The 27,650-nt window shown below is 37.1% G+C and overlaps 1 protein-coding gene across 3 annotated transcripts; it reads left to right on the top strand.

The window, feature by feature from the left end:
* The first annotated feature begins 494 nt into the window (after nucleotides 1-494).
* Nucleotides 495-23,024, top strand: LOC149024991 (coatomer subunit beta'-1). 3 transcript variants are annotated; one of them, XR_016171684.1, is made up of 27 exons: nucleotides 495-666; nucleotides 747-826; nucleotides 1,118-1,138; nucleotides 1,240-1,301; nucleotides 1,452-1,506; nucleotides 4,827-4,863; nucleotides 4,958-5,283; nucleotides 5,386-5,517; nucleotides 5,629-5,777; nucleotides 6,543-6,611; nucleotides 6,810-6,960; nucleotides 7,074-7,139; nucleotides 8,378-8,566; nucleotides 14,444-14,584; nucleotides 14,684-14,758; nucleotides 15,039-15,215; nucleotides 15,354-15,445; nucleotides 15,534-15,650; nucleotides 15,935-16,049; nucleotides 16,194-16,265; nucleotides 16,760-16,956; nucleotides 17,038-17,131; nucleotides 17,252-17,358; nucleotides 17,540-17,681; nucleotides 18,772-18,955; nucleotides 20,338-20,405; nucleotides 22,733-23,024. XR_016171684.1 is itself a non-coding variant. In XM_089145180.1 (26 exons), exons 1-25 carry the CDS (start codon nucleotides 824-826, stop codon nucleotides 20,355-20,357), a joined length of 2,718 nt encoding a protein of 905 aa, XP_089001306.1. In that variant the 5' UTR covers nucleotides 495-823; the 3' UTR covers nucleotides 20,358-20,405; nucleotides 22,733-23,024. The 3 variants fall into 3 exon arrangements, 1 of the variants encoding a protein (XP_089001306.1); XR_016171683.1 differs by having other exon boundaries at nucleotides 495-826; nucleotides 18,772-18,926; XM_089145180.1 differs by having other exon boundaries at nucleotides 495-826; nucleotides 18,772-18,880.
* The last annotated feature ends 4,626 nt before the right edge of the window (nucleotides 23,025-27,650 follow it).

Below are 27,650 nucleotides of genomic sequence, written 5' to 3'. Positions count from 1 at the left end.
ACATATCTCATAATGAATTTAGGGTTCCTCAATCAACCAATTTCCGACTCTATCTTTGAGTTTGATAATGATATTTTCCCATTTCCTTTGAGTGGTGGAAGCATGAAAATCTAGGTGTTTATGATCTCCATCTTAAAACCAAAGGACCATAGATCTCTAATACCAAATTTTTTTCTTTAGCTAAAAAAGTTTTGTCAATTTATTTCCTAAGGAGGTTTATGTTTTTTGTTGACATTCCTCGAAGAATTGGGAAAATCTGGCAATTTCCATATAAGCATGTAATTTAGCCCTTGTGTTTTGATCTAATAATAGTAGGTGTCATATAAAAAATTATTTATAAAATTTACTAGAGCTTGGATGAAAGAAAAATAAAATTGCAACAGCAGATCTGAATTGACACGTGGAAGTCCGATGCAGTGGCAATTACGTAAATAAATCAAAATCTTGAACATTTTCGTAGCTACATTGCAAATTGTGAACGGACCAATTTTCCGCAACATTTTCTCCGTTTCATCATTCACAGTTTATATTTCTACAAAAACAAAAAAATTCCTACCCAGTTTCACTTGTTCGTCGCATAAGCATTTTACAAACGGGGAGGTCTCCTCAATACGGAAGCGAAGCCTCTCGCTGGCTGTCTCGCTCTCTTCTTAATCTCTACTTGTTGTGAGCATTATTAGCGAAGGCTTATCAATTGCAGTTCTATAATCTGATCTCTTCACCATCGATATTTCCTGGATCTGTAGGGCTGGTGGTTCTCGATCTCTGATTGCCGTAGCTAATTTTCGGTTAAAGATCTCTTATCGTTGTTTCAGCCGCAATAATGGTAGCATTCGTCGCTCTCATTGTCTTTTTACTTGTTATAGTTGGATATTGCTTAGATCTGGAGAAAATTTAAATCGATCTGTCGTAGGCAATTCAGTTGATGCTTAGGTGCTTGCATGATTTACGTGCTTGTTGGAATTGATATGAATTGGATTTTTATTGTTTTCATGCTGGACTTGGCATCAGCTTGGGTTATAAATCTTCTTCCTAAAAGATCTGTTTTTTAAATGAGAACTGATAACTTTTCCTCTTCGTTTATTTTAATTGCTTGCGTGCTGTGTTGCTGCTGCAGCCTCTGAGACTCGAAATTAAGGTATTGAATTTTCGCTGCTTCTTGATTGTCGCATAAATATTTTTATTAATTTTTGCTCATTTATTTGCTGAATATACTGCTGACGATGAACTCTGCATCAGAGGAAACTTGCGCAAAGATCAGAAAGAGTAAAATCCGTGGATCTACATCCAACTGAACCATGGTAAAAATAATTATCGTGTGAAATATTATCACATTATCTTTATATCTGGATTTATTCAAGCCCGTCACTAGTTTTGAGTGAGGGTATAGTATAAACTTCTGTCGGAATTTGGTTTGCTAAAGTATAACCTGCATTGAATTATTTCCCCAGGATTCTCACAAGTCTTTATTCGGGATCTGTATGCATCTGGAATTATCAGACCCAGGTAAGGAACTTATCTTCTATGCAATTTCTCCTCTCTATGTTTGAACATACAGTTAGTTAGTCCCAGATGCTGCTTAAACTTATACATGGTTTATAGCATTCAACATTTGGAGTTTTTCCAGTGTGCTTAAATCCAGTACTCACCGTAGCCTCAGTATGCTTGATGCACTGAGGCCATTCTCTGAATCAGCTCCCATTTAGAAGTATAGATAGCAAGCCAGGTAGATGACATACCCGGGGGGGGGTCTACAATGGTTATTCAGAACAGTCATTGGATATAGAATGAGTGAGGACACACAGGATCCAATCCCAATTTGTTTGTAGGGAATTTAATGGCATATTTTTCACATTACTCCGATATATAAGAGGGGTGCAACTTGCAAGTGAGGGAGCCATTGTGATATACATATACTATTGTCTAAACAAACTCAATGCATATTTTATTTTGTGGAATCCTCTGGATTAAGTTGTTTTAGACTTTTGGTATTGTTAGTATATTTTATGGAAAAGACTTATATTGGTAAAGGGCAAATCCATGATCATGGACCATCTGTCAGCCCCACACTTAGATGTGTATGTTTGATCGGTCCGTTTGCCTTGTGACTTGCCAATGGTTGTCAAAGTTTCTTGGCCCAAGGCAGAATTTGGCTTTCATATTTAAAAACTCTTCCAAGACTATTTTATGGTGATGCAGTATTCAGTTGGCAGTTAGTAGAGAAGAAGAGAATTTGCCAGCCATTTGGTCTAGTCCAGATTTGAACTGGTTCAAAGGTCCTCTGTGGACCCTGCAATTCAGTTCTGGTTCACCCTAGGAATCAGCAACATGGGGTCCATTTAGGAGTGTAACTTCTTAATTTGATATTAGGTTTCCAGGCTTTGCTTATTCGTTTGGACTTGATCTGCTGATTTCTGGATATCAAGGATAAGAGTTTGATGGGACCTGTCATCAACATTTAAGTAGGCTGGAATCCAGTCCTATTTTCAGACTTCTTTGACATAAAATAATTTAAGTTTCTTGGTGAGTTCATGTTTCTATGTCAGTTCAGGATTGGTTTGGGCTTCTTCTTTTTTAAGTCCTTTTATATAAGGGGCTGCATATATGCCCAGGAGTTTATGGAGGTAGAGAGACCGTGGTCTCATGCTTACCCTTGGGTATTCCATAGTGTTGTTTCTGCTGATTCAGGAATGGAATGTTGTGAATAGTTTTTTTACTCAGGGTTTGCCTGGTCAAGAAGATTTCTAATTATAATAGTTCTCGTGGAAAAGGTCAGAATTTTGTAACATGTGATTCTGTAGTCTGTTTTGTTGCTATTTCTATTCAGAAATTTAGTAGGAATATTGATTTCCAATCCGGTTGAATTAATCTCTATTGATTTTTCCCTTGAATGCCGTGTTCAGACTCTGTTTAAAGTTCAACATTTCGCAATTGATATTAGAATTCTGGTTCAATTCTATTTTCCCAAATCTGGTTTCTGAATCTACTTTCTATTTCTGTTTTCAATTTTAGCTTTAGTATCTAACTATTGTACTTCCTAAGTTTCCTGGTTTCTAAATCTGAGTCACTTAGCCTTGCACTTAAGAATATTGGCAGCTACTGGTTCTGGTTTCTAGTTTCTATTTTTCTGTCTGGGTTCTTGTACCCTGCTAAAAGTAGGATTGTTTACTACATGTAAATCTGGCAATTGGAATACTGTCCAACTTGGTATGGTATTAGTAATCTCAATTGCTTCTGATTGCAAGCTTCAAAGCTGATAAATTTGTTGTTTGGGGTGACTGGTACATCTTTTCCAATCCCTTAATAAGTTGTTCTCTGTTCCCAGATTTGAATTCCGTGAGCCCTTTAGCTAAACTAGGGCTCCATTCTTTCTCCTTGATGAATTAATGACTTGCCCCATGTTTCAACCCCCTCCAATCAGTCTTTGTTAAGCTATTTAATCTCTCCCATCCTGATCTAATGGTTTCTTCTCCGTCTGATTCTGGCTGAGTTGAGGTTTTATAGACCCTAATATTAGTTGATCCAGAATAACCCAGTATATGGTCAGTATACGGGAAGATCATTGTCTTGAGTCTGAATTCTCTTAAGGGAGGTGTGATAAATTCCAATAAGATGTTATGAGATTGCAGGTTTTGTAGTTCTGATTATGTAGGATTTTCACAATACTTTCTTTCTCGCAGAGTGGATTTTGAAGGTGGTTTTCTTAAATTCTAAATTGAGAATGGGGTCTTGGACTCTTGGTGATGTTTATGTGGATATTGAGGGCTTCATTGGTGGAATTCTTTTTCTTTCTTTCTGATTACGTTTCTATGTTGCTGGTAGCTAGATATGGGCCTGTTGGGTAAAGTTTTGTCTGCATTGATCATCCTGTGCAACTCAGGTTCATGTAAATTGTTCCAAGATTCAACTTCAATATAGGGTTTCCCTTGGTTTTTCAGCAGAATTAGCTTGCATAGAAGATGTCACATGTTAGTCACCTGCATTTTTGAAAGTTGGGCATGTGGTTTGAAGTTCTCTGTAAAATTCACTGCTTGCCAATATCCCGTCTTGGATTAAAAATTGTTAATAGCTTTCCTAGGTTATATTTTATGGTGAGGAAAAGTGGACATCCCAGAAGTAGGATGGACAAGTAGACTTCAGGAACCGATAAATGAGCCAAAGCCTTTTGAAAGAAGATTTCTAAAGGTTGCTTTCCTTAAAACGTCCTTCTTTTATGATAAGACAGGCATTTAAATAACTTGATATGTGCTAGCGCTAAGGAAATAATTGAATGGTAGTTGAGAAACCTAAACATCAATACTGCATAGAAGATTGAGAAAGCCCCAGAAAAAAAATTGATTGGATTATTTCTCTGGCTAATTTTGTACTGTCAATACTGTCAATGGATGCCTATACCACCCCAAACTGTAATAGAAATCTAGCGATGGAAATACTAATTGGAGATTTTGCCCTTGCCATATTAAATGACTAGAATATAAAGCCACTAAGCCAGAACGTAAAGTAATCCCAGATTATTGTCGCTTAGATACCCTTGAATTTGAAATGTCAGTTTGTCGGGATTTTGATCAACCTTTATGTAAGTTAAGTAGTCTGAATAAAGGCCATAAGATACCAAATTTAATACTTGCAGGCTGCAGACATGGATTATTAACATTCTAAAAGAAGTAGACATTTCCATTTATGCACTTCTGAAACCCATCCATAATGTCACCTGATGCATTGCCTTTTTTTTCCTAATCATATCATTTTGACCAAGTGTTGCTTGGCTGTTAGGATAACATATTCTTTTTACTGTACTAATATAAAACTTGCCAATTCTTATCCAGACTATGGCAAAATCTTTTGAGGTCACTGAGTTGCCGGGTAACTTATTCATTTCATACTTCCTCTCTTTATTTCTTCTTTCCTTATTCTTGCAGTTGCTTATTTCCTCTTACATAAAATCATACATTTGCAGTTCGATCGGCAAAATTTATAGCACGCAAGCAGTGGGTTGTTGTAGGAGCCGATGACATGTTCATTCGTGTATATAATTATAATACAATGGACAAGGTCAGAGTGTTTGAAGCACACACGGATTATATCAGGTGTGTTGCAGTCCATCCAACGCTTCCCTATGTGTTATCATCATCTGATGACATGCTTATAAAGCTCTGGGATTGGGAGAAAGGCTGGATGTGCACTCAAATTTTTGAGGGCCACTCTCATTATGTGATGCAAGTGACATTTAATCCCAAAGATACCAACACTTTTGCTAGTGCTTCCCTTGATCGGACTATAAAGGTTTGGCTTGGACTTTCTTGTGAACGTCTTATGTTAATTTTTTTTTTCCACCTATCAATTTCTGTCATTCCATGTTGTATGATAATCTCATTTTGTGTTCAGATATGGAATATAGGCTCCCCTGACCCAAATTTTACATTGGATGCCCATTTGAAAGGAGTAAATTGCGTTGATTACTTCACTGGTGGTGACAAGCCATATCTGATTACTGGTTCTGATGATCATACTGCTAAGGTTGGAAAGCCAATTATTCTTTTCAAATAATGTCTCTCTCTCTCTCTCGCTGTCTCTTTAAATGCTTGAATCCAGTTTTGACAATTCCTGCCATCAATTTTATTGAAACAGGTATGGGACTACCAAACTAAAAGTTGTGTCCAAACACTAGAAGGTCATACACACAATGTTTCTTCCGTTTGTTTCCATCCCGAACTTCCCATAATAATTACAGGCTCTGAGGATGGCACTGTTCGTATATGGCATGCTACCACTTATAGGTACATTCGTTAATATTGGCAATGTGTAATCCTGATGCTATGATTGATTATGTGGAAGTTTTGCATCTCCTTAACTGTCTCATATGTGTTAAGTTTTTTATGCTAGCTTGTTTGTTATTCTAAGTTCAGTAGATCTTCTGTATCTGAAAATTTTCTAGTTTTTGAATTGTTAAAGCTGGATGGTTCAGGTTCATCCAACCTTCTTATTTTCTCTTTTTTGTTTGTTTGTTTTGGGTGACATTAGCTCATTCCATTATATAACTTGTTAAGACCTGCCTTCCATATTCTTGTATGCTTTTTTAATTTGCTGAAATTTACGTCATGTGTTCCCTTCTCTTATATTTGTGTAGTTTTGGCTTTCATCTTCTTTCACTGTAACTTATTCAGTTCTAGCATTGGCTCTCAGGCACTGCAGGCCTCATCAAATGAGGTCTGATGCCCTGCCTTGGAGATACATGCAGAGTACTGACCTAATAGGGTCTATCGTATCATTTCTTCAATTGGTGGACATAATTCTAACTTTTGTCTCTCTCCCCCTCCCCTTCCCCTTTGGATGACTTTGGTTCTTGATGAGCTTAAGTCTCCAATAGGGATTTAATGGCCTCGTAGCTGCATTAGCTGAGGCTCCTGTCTTTGTCTTTTCACCCCTGTACACTGTACAGTTCTGCCATCTGGCTGTCTGAAGTTTAGGCTATAAAATGTTTTGCCATGTGGAAGGACTCCCAAATCTGAACTGATTTACTGATGATGACTTTTAAATCACAGGCTTGAGAACACATTGAATTATGGTCTTGAGCGAGTATGGGCTGTAGGATACTTGAAAAGTTCACGTCGGTGAGTGTTTTTAATCTGTCCAATTTTTGTTATGTATATATATTTCAAAGTCTAAATGTGAATAGCAGTATGTTTAGCTCACTGAAACTTTGTTTGTGCCCGAAGTATGGACCCATTTTCTGGAATTTATTTAGGTTTCATGTTTCCCTACAGTTTAGTAACATTTCTTGTCACCACTGCCTCACTTAATATCTACAGGGTTGTGATTGGATATGACGAAGGAACTATTATGATAAAAATTGGTCGAGAAGAGCCAGTTGCAAGTATGGATAGTGGTGGTAAAATTATTTGGGCTAAGCATAATGAGATCCAGACTGTGAACATTAAGAGTGTTGGTGCAGATTTTGAGGTTTGAACTCTTGCATCCACTATTCTCCTTGTTGTGTAACTTGAGATCGAAAGTTGGAGGAACTTTCTCCTTTCTTGATGGATGATTACATCAACGTGTTTTGTATTTTTCAGGTGACAGATGGTGAACGGTTGCCTTTGGCTGTGAAGGAGTTGGGGACCTGTGATATGTACCCTCAGGTATGTTGGGGCTATCCCTGCCTAATGCAATTTGTAACTGAAACACCACTATTTCTTGATCTCCTTTCCTAGCAGTGTAGAAACCCCCTCAACCCTCAGCCAAAAAAGCTAAAAAAGGAGTTCCTGGTTTTTCTTTTTGTGGGAACTGAACTATCATGGAGTGTTCCATTGGTTTGATTTTGGCTTTGCAAATCCTTTTAAAGAGTACAGTATTCTAGTGCTTAAGAGTCTTTTTGCAGATCTACTCTTTTGTCAATGCAGTGTGTCAATAACTGGAATACACCAGTTGACAAATGTCAGTTAAGTTGGCATTTCTTTATTGGGTCACTGATGTCACTATCACCTGCGAACAGTGACATTTAAAATTGTGTTCACTTGTGATGTGTAAGAATGGATGGATCCGCATCATATAGGATCCTTATTCTTCATTCATCAATATTTAACTCCAACAACCAGGTGAATGTGCCTTTAAGTGAATCCGAAGTGTCAAAAGTTACAGAAATGCAACTAGATTCCGTTTTCCATAACAGTGAAATTGCATTTCTGTAATTTTGAGATACTTATACCAGCTTTTAAACTGCTTCCCACTCTTTTTCAGACTGAAATTTGGCTGGTGAGTTGGTTTAGGTCCTTGTCAAATGGACCCACCCACATCTGTCCATGTGTGCCACATGGTAAGTGGGTGCCAAATGTTAGATTTCTCATCTTCTTTTTGGAGTTGTTTTCCCACCCTTTCTCTGTAGACAACTCTCTTCTGTGTAATTGGTCTTGTTCCAGATTCCCAATCTTCAATAGTAGTTTAACTTGTCATAAAAAGAGCCTTCCATCAATATATGCAATCAATAGTGCAAAATAAGTATTACTAAGAAATTCTTACTTGAAACTTGGGATTTTTAGTTTTAATTATGGAAGGAGCCTCTCTGTGAAAGCAGGGGTAAGGCTACATACATCATGATATGCCCAGATCCCACATTGGTGGAAGGCTGGAAGCATTGTGCACTGGATGCAGCCCCCTTTTTACATGATGAAATACTTGAGTGCAAAAATCAAGTTGACACTTTTGCAGATTGTCACTGGGGCAATGTTGTGTCTTATGATAAGTTCAAGTGCTTATCTTTTGGCACTTTTGCAGTGTCCTTAGTGTTGAGATAAACTTATTAAATGTTAAAGCAGGTTGACATTTTTTTGATAAAAAAATTTCTAATCCATTTTCTTTTGTATTGCAATTTTGCATTCAGAGCTTAAAGCACAATCCAAATGGGAGGTTCGTTGTTGTTTGTGGTGATGGCGAGTATATCATTTATACTGCTCTTGCCTGGAGAAATAGATCATTTGGATCAGCTCTGGAATTTGTTTGGTCATCAGAAGGGGAATATGCTGTTAGAGAGAGTACATCAAAGATTAAGATATTTAGTAAAAATTTCCAGGTTTGAATCTTACTTTAGCCTTCAATTTCTTGAACGTTATTCAAAATTCTGTGCAAGCAGCTGGCTGTTCATTTCTTACTTTTGGAATCTGCACAGAGGACACACTTTTCTTTTCTTGCATTGTCAAGATGTGCTTGATGTGGATTCTGTTTATGCTGCTGAATACTTCATGTTATTATCTAGAGAAAGAGAAGACTGCAGCATAAGCTGAATCTCATATTTTGGCCTGGATACTATACTGAGAAAATATCAACCTCGCCTGTGTTGGTTTATTGAGGCTGATGTGTCAGAGACTGGTGCATGTTCATGGCCTTGATGTGCATGGTAGAATGCACTGTCTAACATCTCCCACTATTATTTTGGTTATACAAAACTTTGTACCAGTTGACAAAGCAAGTTCATTGGGCAAATCAACAAGTTTGGCCAGCATGAGGCTTGACCTGGCCATTTTAGATGCCAGGTCTGTCTGCTGGGTCTCATAACATTGTATCTATCTGACTTGACTTTCATTGTTGTTATTTGGTGTTAATACTTGGTACTTTATTTTTAGTTTAGGAGCTATGATTTTTTTAATTAATTAATTAATTAATTATTTTTGGTCTAAGTGTAGCAAAAATGAGGATGCTAAGATGGATGAGTGGCAAAATTAGGAAGAAAAAGTTAAGGAAACCATCATACTAGAGCTGATCTCGGAGTAGCTGTGAGCTTGTGATAAATGATAAGCTACAAGAAAGTTGACTGAAGTGGCATGGTCACGTTTAGAGGAGGCCCTTAAATGCCTCTATACGGAGAACTGATTTTGTCTATATTGAAGGAACTAGAAATAGGGGCAGACCCTAAGATAGCCTTAGAAGAATTGGTGAGAAATGATATGCATAGCTTAGGCCTTGTATCTAGTGAGACCTCAAACAGAGTTGATTGGAAGGCAAGAATCCATGTAGCTAGCCCCATTTAGTTGGGACAAGGCTTGTTGTTGTTGTCACATTATGTTTTGGGCTGTGTTTGGTAACACTAATGGAGCTTCTTCTTCTTCTTTTTTATTTTGTTCCCTGGAAAAATAAAAAAATAAAAGAATAAAAAATTGATAAATGCAACAGCCACAATTGACTTGCAAGTCAACCTCAGAATATTGACTGATAGAATTTATCAATTTTGTGGTTGTTGCAAGTCAACTTCTTTTTTATTTTGTTCCCTAGATTATGTACTATGTTTTTTTTTTTTTTGGATGAATAAATAATATATTAAAGCAACAGGCAGATCAACAGGAGAAATACAATGCGGGAATGAGAAAGAGGGAGGGGGGGGGGAAGAGCAAGGAGCTCAAGAAGAGGGGGAGAGAGTGCAACTGAGGCCCCAAAAACTAACAATTAACCTATTTATGGGGTTGTCGGCAACAGGGGAATGGGGAAGGGAGAGCAATCTAGAAGAAACATCAACGAAGATGGCTTTCCAAATCAAATCTAAGGAGCGAGATTTGGGAGACCATCTTTGTAGGTTGCGCTCCCACCAAATGTGATGGATGGCGGCACTGAAGACTAACTTGCCAAGGCGATCGCAAATGGAGTTACCAGCAAAGTTCCTAGAGATCCAAGACCAATCACGAACAAACCCGTATGAGCGTCTCGAGCGGGGCCAAATGGATGCAAGACTCTATCCCAAAGGGGGCCGGGAGAAGGGGCGGGAGAAGAAAAGGTGGTCAATGTCCTCAGAATCACTCCAGCAAAGGGTACAACTAGGGTTGGTGGGGATGTGACGGCTAATGAGGAAAGATTGGGTAGGGAGGGCAAGGTTAATAGCTCTCCAAAGGGTGAGAGAATGGCGTGGGATGTGACCTTTGAACCAAACCAAATCGAAGTCTCTTTGATTATGTACTATGGTTATTTCTCCATATCCATTCAATTCAGTTCATGGCTTGCTGTCCCCACCCCACCCAACCCCAACCCAAAAAGGAAAAAAAGAAAAAAGTAAAACCAAAACTTACTGGGTTATTTCCTGACTTATCATAGGTTTCCTGCCTAAACTCTGAAACACTTGGCATGGGTTGTCTCTTTTACTATTTTTTCCACCTTCTCAGAGATCGATAATGAGCCTTGGGATTCCGTTTAATGAATTGGTTTTCTCTTTTAGATAGTTGTATGTATTGACTGAGTGATGTGTTAAACCCCACTAGTCATGGACTCACGGGTGAGTTTGGGGATGATTCAGCCATGACTATTGGTTCAAGCCACTGTGGCGGCAGCCAAATTGCAAATGGGGCTGTTACAACTGTGTCATGCCTGGAATCCATGTCTAGAAAGTTTTTGTTCGCATGACTGTGTGAGAGCACGATTCCCATTGTACCTTTCTGTTCTTATCCAAATTTCAAGTGGAATTTGGAAGAATTGCCTGAAAGGCTGTGACCGACTGATGCTTCTCCAAATTCTGAATCATGATTCGGTTCTGTTCACAGGAAGGAATTTGGGGAAGAGACAATTTCTTCATGTACCACTTGCACAAAATGTGACACTTGATAATTTTGGACCATTTAAGAGACAATTTCTTCATGTACCACTCGCACTAAATGTGACACTGGATAATTTTGGACCATTTTTGTAAATACTAGTCTGATATTGGCATACCAAACTATATCTCATTCTATACTCTATTATGTATAATGCCTAACAAATGATGTTTAGTTTTTGAAAATGGCTTTCATTAATGACTTTTGTCAAATTAAGAGACCATCAAGATCCAGTGTCCAGGATCTGCGATAAACTGCTAATCTTGTGTAGGTCAAATTAGGGGTTTTTGGTCAAATCTAGGGTTATGCTTGGCATAGTGGTTGATGGTGGGGTTAGGATATGTTGATGTAGGGGTGTCTATTAATGAAGGTTTAAAGTGTCATCGAAATTGTTAAATTTGAAAAAACAACAAATTAGGGTTTTGTTCCATGGTTTCTGAAAAGAGAATCCAGGAGGAATCTAGGGTTTCTTAGGTCAGATTAGGCCACAGTTAAAATCGAACTTCCCAATGGATGTGTGGAAGATGCGACCCAAGTATGAAGGTAAACTGATGGTTGGTTCAGGCTGCAAGGCAACCGGGCTTTCCTTATGGGCAGGGCTTATGTTGTCAAAGTTCGAGGTTTCATGGATGGCTAGAAGTAAAGTTATGATGGGTTCACAGTGTTAGAAGGTAGGAGAAAGTATAGGGTTTCAGACAAACCAGGCGCCAAGGTGTGACTTGGAATGAGTAGAGAAGATGAAGGCTGTTGGCTGTATTCCAAATAAGATTCAGTAGCTTGAAGTTGCAGCCTAGAAGTTGCAACTGCAGAAACTTGAAGAAAGGGAGTTCAAGATCCAATTTAGAAAACCCAAATTATCTGGCAAATTGTGATTTTGATTCTTCATCCACCAAGAATTGATTGATTTTCTTGAACAGGAGAATTAGTCTTTAGATATGTTAGTAATGATCTTGAACCAACTGAGAGGATAGTCTTCTAGGGATTGAGTAGGTCTGATGGGAAAGCATGAAGAGTTTGATAGAGGGGATGGTGAAGCTGAATACCTCTTAGGCTCTTACAAGGCTAAGCAATACTCAAGAATCCAATCTTATACATCTTTGTTAGGCTCAACTGAGCAATATATATAATGGCCGACATAGCTTTCAAATTCAAACTAGGATTCAGTAGAGCAGGAACTAGGACCCATACTTGAACTGGGATCACTGACTGGACTTACTGTCAAGTGTCAAGTCCTAGCCAGATTAGGGCTGTGAAAATAGAACTTTGAGCAAAGACTAAGTAAGATCGTGAAGAGCCTAACCTATGCCAATGATTTTGGCTTACATTGAATGGTGCTGGTGTTGGGAGGAATCCCTACACCTGAGGTTGTTCTTAGGCAGCAAAATGCATCACAATTTCATCATTAATTCCCAACCCCTATTGCTTTAGTTGAAAAACCCAATTCACAACCTTTTAGTAAAAGTTTAAAAACCCTTTGTCCTTCTAATCAAAGGGTCAGATCTCCTTGCTGAGATTGTCTTGTCATATTGGTGAAGAAAGACTTTCTCCTTATTTGTGGACTTCTATGAAAAAAATAATAATAAAGAAGAGAAGCTTCTTATTTCTTTGTAGCTTGCTGTCCATTGGAATCACTGACCTTGTGGACCAGCCTACCTAGCAAGGGCTGGGGGTTATTACTTCTAACTTGGTTCATTTATGATATTCAATTGGTGACAGCTGTTGGTCATTCAAATTGAGAATAATCTATTGATTAGAAAGCGTTGTAAACTTGTACATAACATGATAGTCCTATTCAGTCTGGCTCCAAATCATGTGTCTTTGTGAGAAAAAGGAGGATGTGAAAAATTATTTGAAGATGGGGACGTGTCTGAAAACAAACCTCAAACGTACAAATCTCGATGCTATGCCAAGCCATGGCTCTTTGACCAAAGTACCCTGGTTTCACATATCTTAGGCAAAATTGATCTTTGTTTAGTTATGTACATATCATAGAATATGAGTTGGTTGCATATCTCATTGTGATTTTGCTAATTCCAGTTTGTCGGTACTAGCTTCATTTTATTCTACTAGTAATGATACACATGCATATGCACGTGTAGTGCGTCCAGGATTGATTTTTTTTTTTTGTTGTAAAATTTAAAATTTCTATGCTTTTTTTCTTTGAGTTGAATTCAAGTCTAAAACCTATATGTTTTCATAGCAATGACGCAAATAATTTTCTATTAAAAAAAACTACACAAATAGTTTATTCAATCTTATAACTCTCGTTTGTTTTTGGCTTACATTTTTGGATATTATTTTTGATGACTTAAGGTTTAGTAGTTTTAGAAGGTGGGGTGTTTTGGGAGTGAATGTATCTTTGTGGGTGTTTTACTACTTTTGTGGGTGTGTCCGTGTATATGTTAATTTACGATTATAGAATTTCAACTATCAATGGAAATTTAAATCTCGTTTAGAATTTCAACTATCAATTTTATTATATCTAATCATAATCATTTAATTTTATTTTTAATCCCTAAACTTTCAATCAGTTTCCATTCTTATTATAGCATTTTAATTTTAGTTTTATTAGTTGGATGTTTAAATATGTTTAAATTTTTGCCATTAATATTATTATTTCTAATCATGTCATTGATTTTTTAAATTAATTTATGATAAATCACGATTTGGGGTTTTGTCGCCGTTTGTTACTGTTTGGAAATTTAATCTCGTTTAGTTATTTGGCATTACATTTTTGGATATTCTTTTGGATGCTTAATGTTTAGTGTTTTAGAGGGTGGGGTGTTTTGGGGTGATGTATCTGCTTTAGTGGGTGTTTTAACTACTTTTAGTGGGTAGTGTACGTAGTATTGTTAATTTACAATTATAGGTTTCAACTATCATGGAAATTTATCTCGTTTGATTTCAACTATCAATTTTATTATATCTAATCATAATCATTTTATTTTATTTTTGAATCCCTAAACTTTCTCATAAAGTTTCCATTCCTATTAATAGCAATTTTAATTTTAAGTTTTATTAGTTGAATGTTTAAATATGTTTAAATTTTTGCCATTAATGTTATTATTTATAATCATGATCATTGATTTTTTTAAATTAATTTATGATAAATCACGATTTGGGGTTTTGTCAGCACATTTAGTTAACTGTTTGGAAATTTAAATCTCGTTTATTTATTTGGCAAATTACATTTTTGGATATTCTTTTTTGATGACTTTTAAGGTTTAGTAGTTTTAGAAGGTAAGGGTGTTTTGGGAAGTGATGTGCCATCCTCCTCGTTCGTGCTTTATATGTGTTGATATTCAAATTAGCATATCAAATTTATTACTTGTATATTTGGTTTCCTGGATTCAGTTTAACTTTGGTGATATTTTCAGGAAAAGAAAAGTATACGTCCGACATTTTCTGCTGAGCGTATTTTTGGGGGAACTTTACTAGCGATGTGCTCCAATGACTTTATCTGCTTTTATGATTGGGCTGAATGTAGGCTGCTTCGTAGAATCGATGTGAATGTCAAAGTGAGAATCAATGTTGCTGAGATTGCCCACTTAGTTTATCATTGGTTTTTCTATAATGGAATTGATGTTTTTCTTCTTTTGTTCTTCTGATAATTCCAGAATCTATATTGGGCTGATAGTGGAGATCTAGTGGCAATTGCCAGTGATACTTCATTTTATATCCTTAAGTACAATGTAAGAATGCCAGAGATACTTCATTTAACATTACCAAGTTCTGATTTTTCTTAGCACTTCCACTCCCCACCCCCCACCTTTAATTCCCCCAGACAGAGAAAAAGGGAATAGAAAAGAAAAGGAGGATGGATATATTTTCTTCTCTACTAAGGTTTCTCTTCTGTGATTAATGTTGTGATGGGGTTGGATCTCTTTTCATGAATTTATGTAGAATTGGTCTTTCACTTTGGGGTTTGTAACCTGTATTTTCTTTACTGAATTCTGTTACTTAATGTGGCAGCGAGATATTGTGTCATCTTATTTAGATGGTGGGAGAGCAGTAGATGAGCAGGGTGTTGAAGATGCTTTTGAGCTTCTCCATGAAACAAATGAGCGTGTCAGGACAGGAATATGGGTTGGGGACTGTTTCATTTACAACAATTCTTCTTGGCGGCTTAATTACTGTGTTGGTGGCGAGGTATACTGTGTACATGGACTTTGTATTTGCAAAGACCTTTTTGCTAAGTCTTCTTTCAGTTTGTTTAATAAAGATTTTGTAATTTTTTATTTCATGAGTAGCTTGCTGTTGTCTTGATACTTATTTATGATGATTCAGGTTACAACCATGTTTCACTTGGATCGACCCATGTACTTGTTGGGCTATCTTGCTAGTCAAAGTCGGGTGTATCTTATAGATAAAGAATTCAAGTGAGTCTGCTGGGTTGCTGGTCTTCTTCCATTGCTAACTATTGTTATGTTTGTTTCTTCTCTTATCATTTATGTTCTCGACATGTAGTGTTATGGGATACACCTTGCTTCTTAGTATGATTGAGTACAAGACTCTTGTGATGCGTGGAGACCTGGAACGGGCAAATGAGGTCCTGCCCTCTATTCCGAAGGAGCACTATAATAGGTATAATTCATACCCTATTAGTTTATTGTTTATTTTTGTTGTAAAAAATGTTGAAAGACTAAAGTTGTCATCATTTCCTTCATATAATATGTACATCTTTTCTATGAAGTATTTGTGACAGTGCTCAAGAGGATGTGGGAAAAATCATTTTCTTCATTTTTTTTTATTGCAACATGTTTGTTTCTTATCCCTCCATCAAGAAAAATATTTATTTCCTTTCATGAATCAAGGATCCTTAAACTTTTCTGGTGCCTTAGACCTGAAAAGAGTTGCTTTTGATGCAGTGTGGCTCGTTTCTTGGAATCACGAGGTATGCTAGAGGAGGCACTAGAAGTAGCTACAGATCCTAATTACAGATTTGATCTGGCCATCCAACTTGGAAGACTAGAAGATGCAAAGGTATGGTTCTGTTTATGGTATGTAACTGGCAGATAGGCCATTATTAGAGTTCAAAAGTTGTTCAGGCAATTCTCTTCTTTCACCAAAATACCTTCTTGTAATCATTCCTTTTTGTTTTTTGAAGACAAATTTATTCTTTTGCAGGCAATTGCCACAGAAGTACAGAGTGAATCCAAATGGAAGCAGTTGGGAGAATTAGCAATGTCTAGTGGAAAGGTATTATAAACCCAAGGATAGTTCCTAGGCAATTTTATCTCACTGACACTACCTTCATAGTTCAGAGAGAAGTATTCATATTTGTGTAAACAAGCCCAAGTTTTCTGGAAAGTTAAGTTTAAAATTGATATCCAATGTTGCTCTGTGGTAACTGTTAAATGGCCGAGTGATGTGTTCTCTGAAACTACAGAAATTCTCTTTCCTTCTGTGGGTTTGAATGTTCTCCCCTCCCTATCAAAGGCTGTATCAGATAGGAAGGAAGGGCAGGTAGCCGTGGCCATGGCCTTTAAAACTATCCAGTTTATGAATAAGATAGTTCTGTTGGAAGAGTGTGTTTTAACCATTATGGATTCATTCAACCTCGTTCTTATCTTGCTTCTCTTGCTTTCTAAAATGTAATAGCCCCTTCTACAGATTGTATTGCATCCAATGTGGGTGTACAATTAAAGGGAATAGTTTTGAATGTTTGTTAATTGTTGGCTTCCTTGCTGCAGTTAGAAATGGCAGAAGAATGCTTGCAGCGTGCAATGGATTTGAGTGGGTTGCTGCTTCTCTACTCTGCTCTTGGAGATGCTGAAGGAATCTCAAAGCTTGCGTCTCTTGCTAAAGAACAAGGAAAGAATAATGTTTCATTTCTCTGTTTATTTATGTTAGGAAAATTGGAAGAGTGCCTCCAACTATTAATAGAGAGGTAAAGTCAGTGAACCCTTCATATATGTCTGGAGTCGTGATCTTCCATAGTTGACACTCTTCCGGGCATTCTCTTTGGCAGCAACCGGATACCTGAAGCTGCTTTGATGGCCCGTTCTTACCTACCAAGCAAGGTCTCAGATATTGTTGCAATTTGGAGAAATGACCTCAACAAGGTAAATTTCTTTTGTTTCATTTATTTTCTCTTTATTATGGTTCAATCTGATTACCTTGCCAAAGGTGGTCTTACATTTGAATTCTGCTCCATTGATGCAATTATTTTGCCTGTTGTACAGATTAACCAAAAAGCTGCAGAGTCTTTGGCAGATCCCCAAGAGTACCCTAATCTATTTGAGGACTGGCAGGTTGCTCTTGCCGTCGAATCTAAGGTTGCAGAGGGAAGGTAGAATCACTCAACTTTGTGATGGGGAATGTAGCTCAATGATATCAACTTTGGCTGTTTGTCACTTTAAGATGATAATTGAATAACGTTGAAGAGAGTGAAGTGGCTTTAGTTTTCTTGCTACTACGTTGTGTCTCATTTTTGTTTATTTTGTTGCATTTCAATATTACCATTCTATTAGCGGCATTTACCCTCCTGCGGAAGAATACTTGAGCTACGCCGAGAAATCAAATGCCAATCTTGTGGAAGCTTTCAAAAGCATGCAAATTGATAGAGAGGAAGAGGTACCATTGGAAAATGGAGACACTGATGCTGGTCATGAGGTATAGTATGCTCACATAATCCTTATAATCACTTTCACAGCAGCTAATATTCATTTTATATTGTGTTTTTAGGTGGATGTACCTGTTTAAGTTATATCTCAATTGTGGAACTTTTTAATTTTCTGTTTAAAGTCAGTTTATGCATATTGGCTAAAATTATTTTGATTGGTTTTCGCAGTAGTAGTCAAAACTTGACATATTTCCATCCTTCCCTGTCACTGAATGCTGCTAGGTAAATTCTGCTGCTGTGCTTTTTCCCTAGTAATCAGAAGTGGCCTAGCTGAAACTAATACCCTTCTAAGCATTCCTAATTTGTGATGTTGACCATATTTTGTGCTCCATGAGAACCTCAAGTATAAAATTCCTTTGTCAGCAATATCCATACCCAGGTCTTGGTTGCTGTGAAGAGTTCTAAGCTGGTAGAAGCCCTTGTGGAAGGAAATTGGTTAAGCCTTTTTTGACTGGAGAAACTGGAGTTCAAATGGTCAGACAATAAATTTAGGCCATTTGGCTGTGGATTTGTGTGCAATCTCACAAATTGGTTTTCACAAACACTCAGAAATCTCAAAGTTAACTCTAGGTCAATAAAAGGTCAACCTTTTCAGATGAAGGTTAAACTTTGTTAAATCCTTTTGATCAATAATAGCATCCGCAGAATATGAAGAGTTAATGGTCAATTAAATTGAGGATGACTAAGAAATTTCAACTCAGAGTGGGAAGCTGGGGAGAACTGTGAACAGTAACGATCTGAAATTAAATCAAACCAGACCAATAGTATTGCCTCAACACCATCAAGGTTCTACCCTTAGTAGGTGCTATTAAAGCCCCTAATAGAGTTCCAAGCTAGTGGTTGGATCAGAACTAACATTGGATTAAGAACTCGAACTCAAGGCCCAACTTGTTGAGCTCCTGCCCACTGCCCAGTAATGGTTGAGGTCTGGAATATGTGCATTTGTATGTAGCACCTGCTTTTTGTTGGCTACTTCATTTTATGAAATGCTTTTGTGTGTTTCTTCTTTTTTTCCCCCTCCTGTCGTTGGATTTGTTATGTAATTACTTTTCAGTTACCTACATTCATTGTTCATTTCAGGTGGAAGAAGAGAATGGAGAAAATGGCCAAGAAGAGGCCATCGAAGTGGATGCAGATTCGACAGATGGAGCTGTCCTTGTTAATGGAAACGAGGCTGACGAAGAGTGGGGTAGGAATAATGAAGGAACTCCGTCAGCCTAAAAGCAATTGGTTGGGCAAGTGTGAAAATCCAATTTTTGTTCTGGTGATTAATTGTTTTTTCTCCCTATAATGTGCCCTTTGATATGGATCCTATTTCCACCCATCATTATCATTATATTTATTATAATTATTATAATTATAAATCTTTATCTTTTAATTTTTAATAGCTGCTATTTTATTTTTTGGGGCTTGTGTACAATGGGTTGCTCCCATCTATTCTTGTGGCGTCCACCCTTTCGAGAAGAAAATCCGTGGCCTCTTTGTGTACTCTCTAATATCATCACCACCTATGCTACTATGTTTACCAAAAAAAAAAAAACCCTATGCTACTATGCCTAATATTTATTTTAGAAATATTTCTGTACAGTTTAGAAACCATCAGATGTACCTTGAGCTGAATGCCATGGTGAAATTTCTGGTCTATTTAAATCGCTATTTTTATTATTATTATTATTTTATTTAATTTTTTGTGGGGGGGGGGGGGGTCTGGAGGTGCTGGGTTTTGTTGGACAGAGGTCATGTGTCCAATATATCTGGGAAGAAACTTTAGGCTCAAATTATCAAGCTGAATCCCATGGTGAAATTTCTGCTCTTTCTAGATCTTTAATTCCTTTTTCCTTTTTTTTTTTTTTGGGGGGGGGGAGTTTTGTGAGAAGGCATATGCCCAATCTATCTGGGCAGAAACTTTAGCTCAAATTTTCTTCTCCTTTTTTTTTTTTTTAAATAAAAAATATTGTCGAGCTGGATTTATTTCCCATGTTTTGTTTGGGCAGCTGTCCCCAGCTTTAGCTATCAATGGATTAGAAGATGAATTCCTTCACCCTGAGTTACATGTGCAATTGTAGTTTCTATGTGCTTCATGTTACTCTCTATTAGTGGATCATGGTTCATTGAAGGTATTCCTTGAGCTATTTGTCTTTGATTAAAATACACAGTGTGTTAAAATTTCCATTTCTGCAGTTAATTTTGCTGCTATAGAGTCCCTGCATCAGATCCTGACTTGTGGTGTCATTATGATTTATGCCTTCCCTCTTAATGTTTGCACAAGGAATTTAAAAGGAGTGGGCTTCAAGGGGTAGGAGGATTTTAGAATTCATGTCCATTGGACCTTTTCTATCGGAAGTCCAATGAATTTATTATCAATATTTGATGGTTATCACATTTATTGTGCTTCAAGTAGGAGAATTTTAGAATTCATTTCTTACTTGGTGACTCTTTAGGCTTACTAATTCAGATGATCTTTGATGATAAACTTACTTTAATTGATTTTAACCATATCACTCTTTGGTGTTTTTCTTTTCCTTAAGAACTATTTTGGACTTGTTGATGGTGCTTTCTGATTTTCTCATGAAAAGAAGTCTTATGATATGATAGTTTCATTGGTGCTGATGGACCTGATTGGTTGTTCTTTTGATTACATGGCAGTGCTTACGCCACGTCACTAGGTCCAATGAAGACAGCCGGTTCCAGCTCTTATACACCCTATTTTGAAGGTAAAGGAAGGTTCCAGTCCACTGATTGACTTCATTTTCAGTTATATTTCATAAGTTATTTACAGTCTTTGGTTATCAGTGCAGTGGAAGAGTTTTTAGTTCCTGTGTATCATTTTGAGCTTGTTTGGTGCTTAGGCTTTACCTCATTATTCATCTGTGGAAATTTCTAGCTCAAAATATTTCCTGTTTTATTAATCCCTGAGATAAGATCGTATTCCCAGTATTCTGGTTAAATAAAGAGCAGTTTTTGTTGGGGGTGTTTTAAGGAGGTGGTGGTTCTATGATCTGATCTCCTGGGCATATTGATTTCCTAGGTTAAGGGCGGCCATTATTGCTTGTTCCTGAGAGATCCTATAGTCTTAGAAAATATTCAGCTGCCTATAGTCTTAGAAAATATTCAGCTGTGATATTGGAATTGTTGCAGCTACTGACACATGGAGACTGTGATGGAATTGACCTACCATATTTCACGATTCCCCAGAGTCTTATTTTTCATTTCATTTGTACGGCTTTATTCTTGTTGAACTGATATTTGGTTCAGAATGTACAATTTCTTCTTCCTCATTACAGGATCTCAAGGAGATTCTGGAAACAGAAATCCCTAAGGGCCTGTTTGGTTACATGAGTCTGGAGATTTCAAATATCTAGAGATTTGAAATCTATAGATTTCAAATCTATGGAGTTATAATTTATAAAATTAGATGTTTGGTTGTGGAATGAAATCTGTGGATTCATCCTTAAAAATTATTTGATCGACGTGATTTTTGTGAATGTGCAAATGTATAGCTTTTTGAAATCTCTGGATTTCACCCTTACAAAAATCTGCGATTCCGTTTTGTGTGGGATCTCAGATTTCATGATCTAGAATTTTACCCAAACGGGTATTTTCAGATTCATGAATCTAGAGATTTCAAATCTCTGGATTCATGTAACCAAACAGGCCCTAAACAAATTATGTTTCAATTCACTAATTATTGAGAAAATTTTAAGCACTGGATTGAGTTTCAGTGATACAACTGATCACTCATCTGGTAAAGGTAAAAGGCCCCTTCCTCATGGCAGAAAATGGAACCCTAGGTGGCACGATATATTCATAAACACAGTAAATATTTTGGAAGACAGAATTAAGAGAATTTAGAATAAAAACAGAATTAGACATTGATTTGTTATTTATATTGCTAGATATTAGTAATAATTAATAAAACATTAGTTTGTTGTTCTTTTCAGTGCCTGGTGAAGTACAGAGCTTCAATATTTGCCAGCAGTACTTGGGTCAGTCTATTTAATAGAAGACCTATATTCATCCCAATGACCAAACTTTAGTCCAAAGTATTTGATTCAATTGTTTAGTAAGATTGCCAAAATGGCATCAATGGACTTGAATATAGAGTAAGAATGGCAGCTTTTGTACTAACGAGATGCTTACCTGGTTGTCTTATCACGTGGACTGGCCACATGTACTGCCATGTTGCAGATAACGAACCCTTAAAGGATCCATGAATGAAAGACGTTCTAACTCTTTTGTGTCATGGAACTTACAGTGCCATTGTTAAAACTGATAGCATGCCGTTATACTAGATATTTTGCTGAGGTTTATTGTGAATGAATCTGATTCTTAGTTCTTCCTGATCCTCCTTCAGGACCATCAACTATTTGTATCATTTTCATGGGAACCTCTAATTTTTGTTCTCTTTTTTTTTTTGGGGGGGGGTGGGGGTGGGGTGGTTATAGCTAAACTATTTGAATTAATTGTAAACTGTTTGCTTGAATTTCTGGGTCCTATTCTGAGGTTAATTTGAAGATTGCCATCTGATTTTGGGTGGTATCCTACTGGGGCATTGCTTTTGATTCTTCTGCTTGAGCTAGTAGTGGGTTCCCCCTCAACATGAGAGAACTTTTTCAAGTGGGGGTTGTTGGAAGAATGGAACTCTGGGCGATTATGTGCTGGAATGTACCTGATCTAACGTTTCCCACTTGGTGTGCGTCGGTGGAGTAATTTGCTTCCTTCTGTCGTACCAAATCACCTTTGAGATGGCTGTTGACTGGTGATGTCTCCAAGGAGGTCTATGTTGGTTGGCTGTAAAAGAAAGAGAATCACTAAAAGAGAAAGCACGATGGGTTGTCATCTTCTTCTAAAGGAAAAGCTTTGAGGAGCCCTGTTAAGCATGAAAAGTGTTTTTGAGTTGGTGGCAAAAGATGTCTTTCTGACTCCATTCATTGTTCTATTTCCTTCTTATTCTTAATTGCAATATGATATAAAGGTGTTTTCTAGTTGCAGCTATTTGACATGAAAATGTTCTTATCTCAGCATCTTGTTACCTTTGCAGGTATTACCCTCAGCAGAGAGGCCGGGAACTGGTTGTTTTCGGGTTTTGGCGTAGAGTGGTGTGGTGTATTTGTGGAGCCCATGGAATTTTTCGTCATAGCCAAATACAGATTGTTATGTAATCGGTTTCCCAACTTCAATTGGTTTAGTGGCATATGTTACTTGGAAGCTTTCCTTAATGTACCATTGTGAGTTACAGTAGAAGAGTTGTGTTAGAAATGATTTCTTCAGGTTCCACCCTTCTTCCCCATAATATATTTTTTCTCTTAATGTCATTCTTCTCTTTCTCATCATGCCAATCAGTTAGATCATTTCCAAATACAAGAGCAGGCAGGATTTTTGCTGAAAGAAGAAAGAAGAATGAGAAATGGCTAAATGGAGAAGTTGGGAAAATTATTAAATATGAACTTGGGTTGTTAAAACTTTGGGTATGACATATGACAAAATGTCTACCAAAAAAAAAACATATGACAAAATGAGCTGGCTTTCTCAGTGTAGGGTTTGGTTGAGTAATGGTGTAATGGTTATGAGATTCAAGGCTGAGCATTGGATCTCTTTCACTCTCTCCCTTTTTTTTTTTTTTCAATTAAATTTCTGCAGGGATTCTTCAATACTGTGGGGGCAGGAGTTGGAGATAGGGTCTGGGTTCAAACTTCCAATGATTTACAGAACTGTTCTCACTTGCCGACAATTGATTCAAATAAAAGATAAAACTAGTGCTACCCTTTCATATAGGTAATCATATGATTTGGAGTTTGATTATGTGGGCACCAAAACTAACATAACATCTGGTGTCATTTGATCCATGTGGTCCCTTCTCCCAGATCATTCATCTTTTGTGACTTCTGAAAAGCAAAACAGTTTTGTCTGGTCGCCAGTGAAGTGATTGCACAGCACCCATTCCCCCTCACACATGAATGGTCTTATTGCTCTGTTGATGTTACTTTCTGTAATTTTTTTTTTCGTTTAAAGAATCGTTTTTAAGTCTATTTCGTGACCTAGAGAAAAGCTATGAGCCAAAAAAAAAAAAAAAAAAAAAAAACTCTATGCACAAGCATTATAATTGGCTTTAAATGGAGTGGTATGTCATGCGAAGGAAAGTGACTATAGCACCAGCAGGTTTACAAACAACGCTTTCTCCCCTTTTCCATTTTAATCTTGTTGTCTTCTAACCACATTGTTTTGTTGGTTTCTTTTGTGCTGGACTTGTTTTAAGTTATAAGTTAGATTCTATTATGAATGCTGAAATGAGCCCATAATGTATGTAACTTTCAAACCTTCTGATAGGGACAACTCAAACAAAGGGCTTTAATTGTATGTGTGGCTCACGTCTCTGAAAATCCTTAATTTCTTCTTTCACTACAGAACACTGGGAAATCCAAAACCCTCAGAAAAGTTCAACCATTGAAGTCTTCCCATCACTATTTATTACTACCACTACCACTATTACTTTCTCCACTTAAAAACAAAAAGGTTACTTTCTATCAAGTCATGAAAAATCTCACCAGTCACCAATCCAAACTGTCCTCCTTAGTTGCTGGTCACTTTTGGTTATAGTGAAGCATCAAGCACTACTTTCACTTTATCAAAAATTTAAAAAGAAAACAAAAAAAATTCCCTACCTGTTTGAAATTAGAAAAAAGGAGTTTTAAGTGGCAAGGGGAGAACAAGATGAGTAACAAGACATCATGGTGTTTTGGTGATCATGTACTCTCATGACCATGGCTAAATGGAATGGCTTTATGGATAGGTGATACCTATGGAAGGACAGTTAGGTTCTTCAAATGGTGAGTTGAATAAGAACACAGCTATGGGACAGGTAGAAATTTAATGTTCATTGCTTATATGTGAAGTATAATCCGGTTCCAAGGGTGATACGTGATAACTTTAAGATTCAATAACTGTGATTAAAAGGGTAGGAGAGATTACATTCGATTGCAACGTGTCATCATGCGAGAACCACGAGAAAAATACTTACATGACAGTAAGAAATAACAAAATACTTACATGGTAAGTATAACCTTTAACAGATATATTCATAGTCCATAGACAACAAAAAGCTGAGAATTAGTACTTAGCTTAGCTTGTTTGAGGTGGGTTTGTAGTTGTGCATAATCTCTTTATTTCGAGTTTGAAGTTTCTTAGTACTCTTCTAGTAGTAGTATTCTATGATCCTCTAACCACAAACCTCTTAAGAAAAAAAGAAGAAAATTACTATGGAGTGTGTGTTAGGTTAATACATATTGATATGCAGCAAGTAAATGATTGAATTTGAAGTATGAATTTAAATTGTGATGATAAAACAATGTCATCTATGAATATTTATTTGGAATTGGTTGCCAACTTTTCATGTTGAATAAACCATGTTGATCCATTATATATATATACATTTCTTAAGTGAGATTTAGAATTATAAGAACTCATAATTATTACCGGTCAACCTACATTAAAATGTCATCAAACTCCAACTACTACAGAGAGATGGGGGGGGGTTGGGATGCACATTTTTCTTTTATTTTGCGAACTTTTGAGAAGTTATAATAATTATGACAATATCATTATTGTTACTTTTGGTCAACCTGCATTATATATCCACATGAAATTTTTATGTGGGACAAAGTAATGTGGAAAGAAAGAAGGGGGTTAGAGCATTTTGTGAAGATGCTCTAGGATGTTTCCTCTGTGATTTTATTAAAGACTTAATTTGCACAATGTGTCGATGATGATGATGAGGATCACCCAATGTATTTGCAGTATAATTATTGTTGTGGAGGATATGTAATCCGAGAATCTCCCTCGGGAGGAAACACACACCCACTTGGGTAGGTGGATATCACCCCCTTGGGAGGAGTTGAAGAACTCCCTTGGGAGGAAACACACACCCACTTAGGTAGATGGATATCAACTCCTCGGGAGGAGTTGAAGAACCCCTTGGGAGGAAACACACACCCACTCGGGTAGTTGGATAACACATTCCCCAAGGGATCCATCCATACTTGAGATAGGCTTGTGAAGTAAGAGGATGCTCAATGCTAAGTCCAAGAGTAACGTTTTCAATGACCAAATCAAAAGGGCCAGTTAGAGATAACCACTCATTATGCCCACTCTGAAATGTGGGGAAGTGGATAATTGAGTAACGGCTCCATTAATCCCACTAAGAGAAGAACGTGCTTCTTAAGGCAACTCGCTCACTCTTCAACTAAATAGGCGAAATTGATAGAAATGCCGCCTCCAGGTAACCCCTATATAACCTCCGTCCTAAGATGGACAAGATATGAGATTCATCTTACTATTAGTCTCTATGCTTTGAGAACCTTCCCAAGGCCTTCTATTGTTGTCTAGACTAACTTGCGCATTAGAGGCGGTCTCCTGACCAATACAAGGTCGGGCCGCTCTAATTTTCTTTGTGAGTGCAGGCATCACACTTAACCCTAGATCCTCCGATGCTCGGACTAAGCTCTTCCCAATGAGATTTAACCAATTTCTTTTTGGCTAACATAAAGAAGGTCTAGATACAACAATTATCATGGAGTCGAATTCTCAAATCCTAGATCTTATGATGCTCGGACTCATACTGTCGTCACTGCAATGAATTTAACCTATGTTTTACTTGTACATAATATCAAGATTTTTAAGTTTTATCAAGTATACCATATAAAAAACTTTTATACACAAACTGGACATGATTCCGTTTCCGACAATATACAAAAGCAATCATTTACATGGCTTTTGCCATACTTTGAATAGAAACTTTCAAACAAAGCATACATTTGATGCCTTCAAATATTCTCCAGCACAGAATGAAGGAAAGCTAACAGTTTAAAGCTGCATTATTTGTTTGTTGATGACAACAAGTTTTTGCAACTAATAAAACTTAAAAAAGAGAAGTGTGGTTATGAGGTTTTGAATATCAATCAATATAAGGTTGGTCAAGCAAAGCATCTTTTCTCAATTATTCAATGGTATTATTTTGTTTGTAACTTTTTTTTTGGTTACATTCACACATTATAGTGCAATATATTTGAAGCTTGTGATTTTTTTCTTAAAGGAGTAGCGTATTCTTCATAAAAGCGCAATATATTTATAGTAAGAATCATTTGAGCCGAACCAAATGGAACCCGAATCCAAATCCGAACACGAGCCTAAGGCAATTGCATACTGAAACGCCCCTGCAACGAGCGCAATCTAGTCCACACAGTAGTCACTTCTGAGATTTAGTAATGACAATTAGAAATATGTTTAGATTTAATATTTTCTTTATAATAAAGAGGTCGTAGTTTCGACTCTTGCTAATGTATATTAATATTCCTTCCCCGGCTTAATAAGCCCCGTTGTACCTTAAAAAAAACGCGTAAAAAAAAACGCGTTTAGGTTTAATATTATCTTTATAATAATATTCCATCGATGGAAAATACTAAAATACCCTTTTGTGGTGACGCGGCGAGGAAGTTTGTCGTGGTCACGGGAACGCTCTGTGTATGTATCACAAAATCCCTTTGGCACCGACGATCCAGCCGTGCAGGACATGACTCCCTGGGCCCCACTCACATGCTCCCTCGGCTGTCGCTTTCTCTACCTAGCTAGTATGGGATTATTTATTTTATACACAGAGAGACAGCCACGTGGGACCCACTTTTTCAAATTAATTCTCTCAACAACATTATTATATCACCATCATGCATCACATCATCAGCATTCCATGCATGTCGTGACAACCCATCCATACACATCAAGACAAACCGTTACAAAGTACGGTTAGGAAAAGATGGGTATGAAGTTAATCCAGGAGTCGAACACTTAACGGTTAGTTACCAAAAAGTATACTTCTCTAATTACCAAAACACCCTTCTCTCGAAAACCCAGACGAATTTCCGCCGGTTCTGGATTTTGAAAATTTAAAATTCGTTAAAAAGATTTGA

Source organism: Hakea prostrata, chromosome 2, assembly GCF_041222555.1.
Source record: "Hakea prostrata isolate BN-2017 chromosome 2, UWA_Hpros_2, whole genome shotgun sequence".
In the NCBI taxonomy this organism is placed as follows: Eukaryota; Viridiplantae; Streptophyta; class Magnoliopsida; order Proteales; family Proteaceae; genus Hakea; species Hakea prostrata.
This window is presented reverse-complemented; position numbering and strand designations above follow the sequence as displayed.

Coding starts and splice junctions, on each gene's coding strand:
- LOC149024991 (XM_089145180.1), top strand. Junction 1,139..1,239: donor CTCTGAGACTCGAAATTAAG/GTATTGAATTTT, acceptor ACTCTGCATCAG/AGGAAACTTGCGCAAAGATC. Junction 6,612..6,809: donor TACTTGAAAAGTTCACGTCG/GTGAGTGTTTTT, acceptor TAATATCTACAG/GGTTGTGATTGGATATGACG.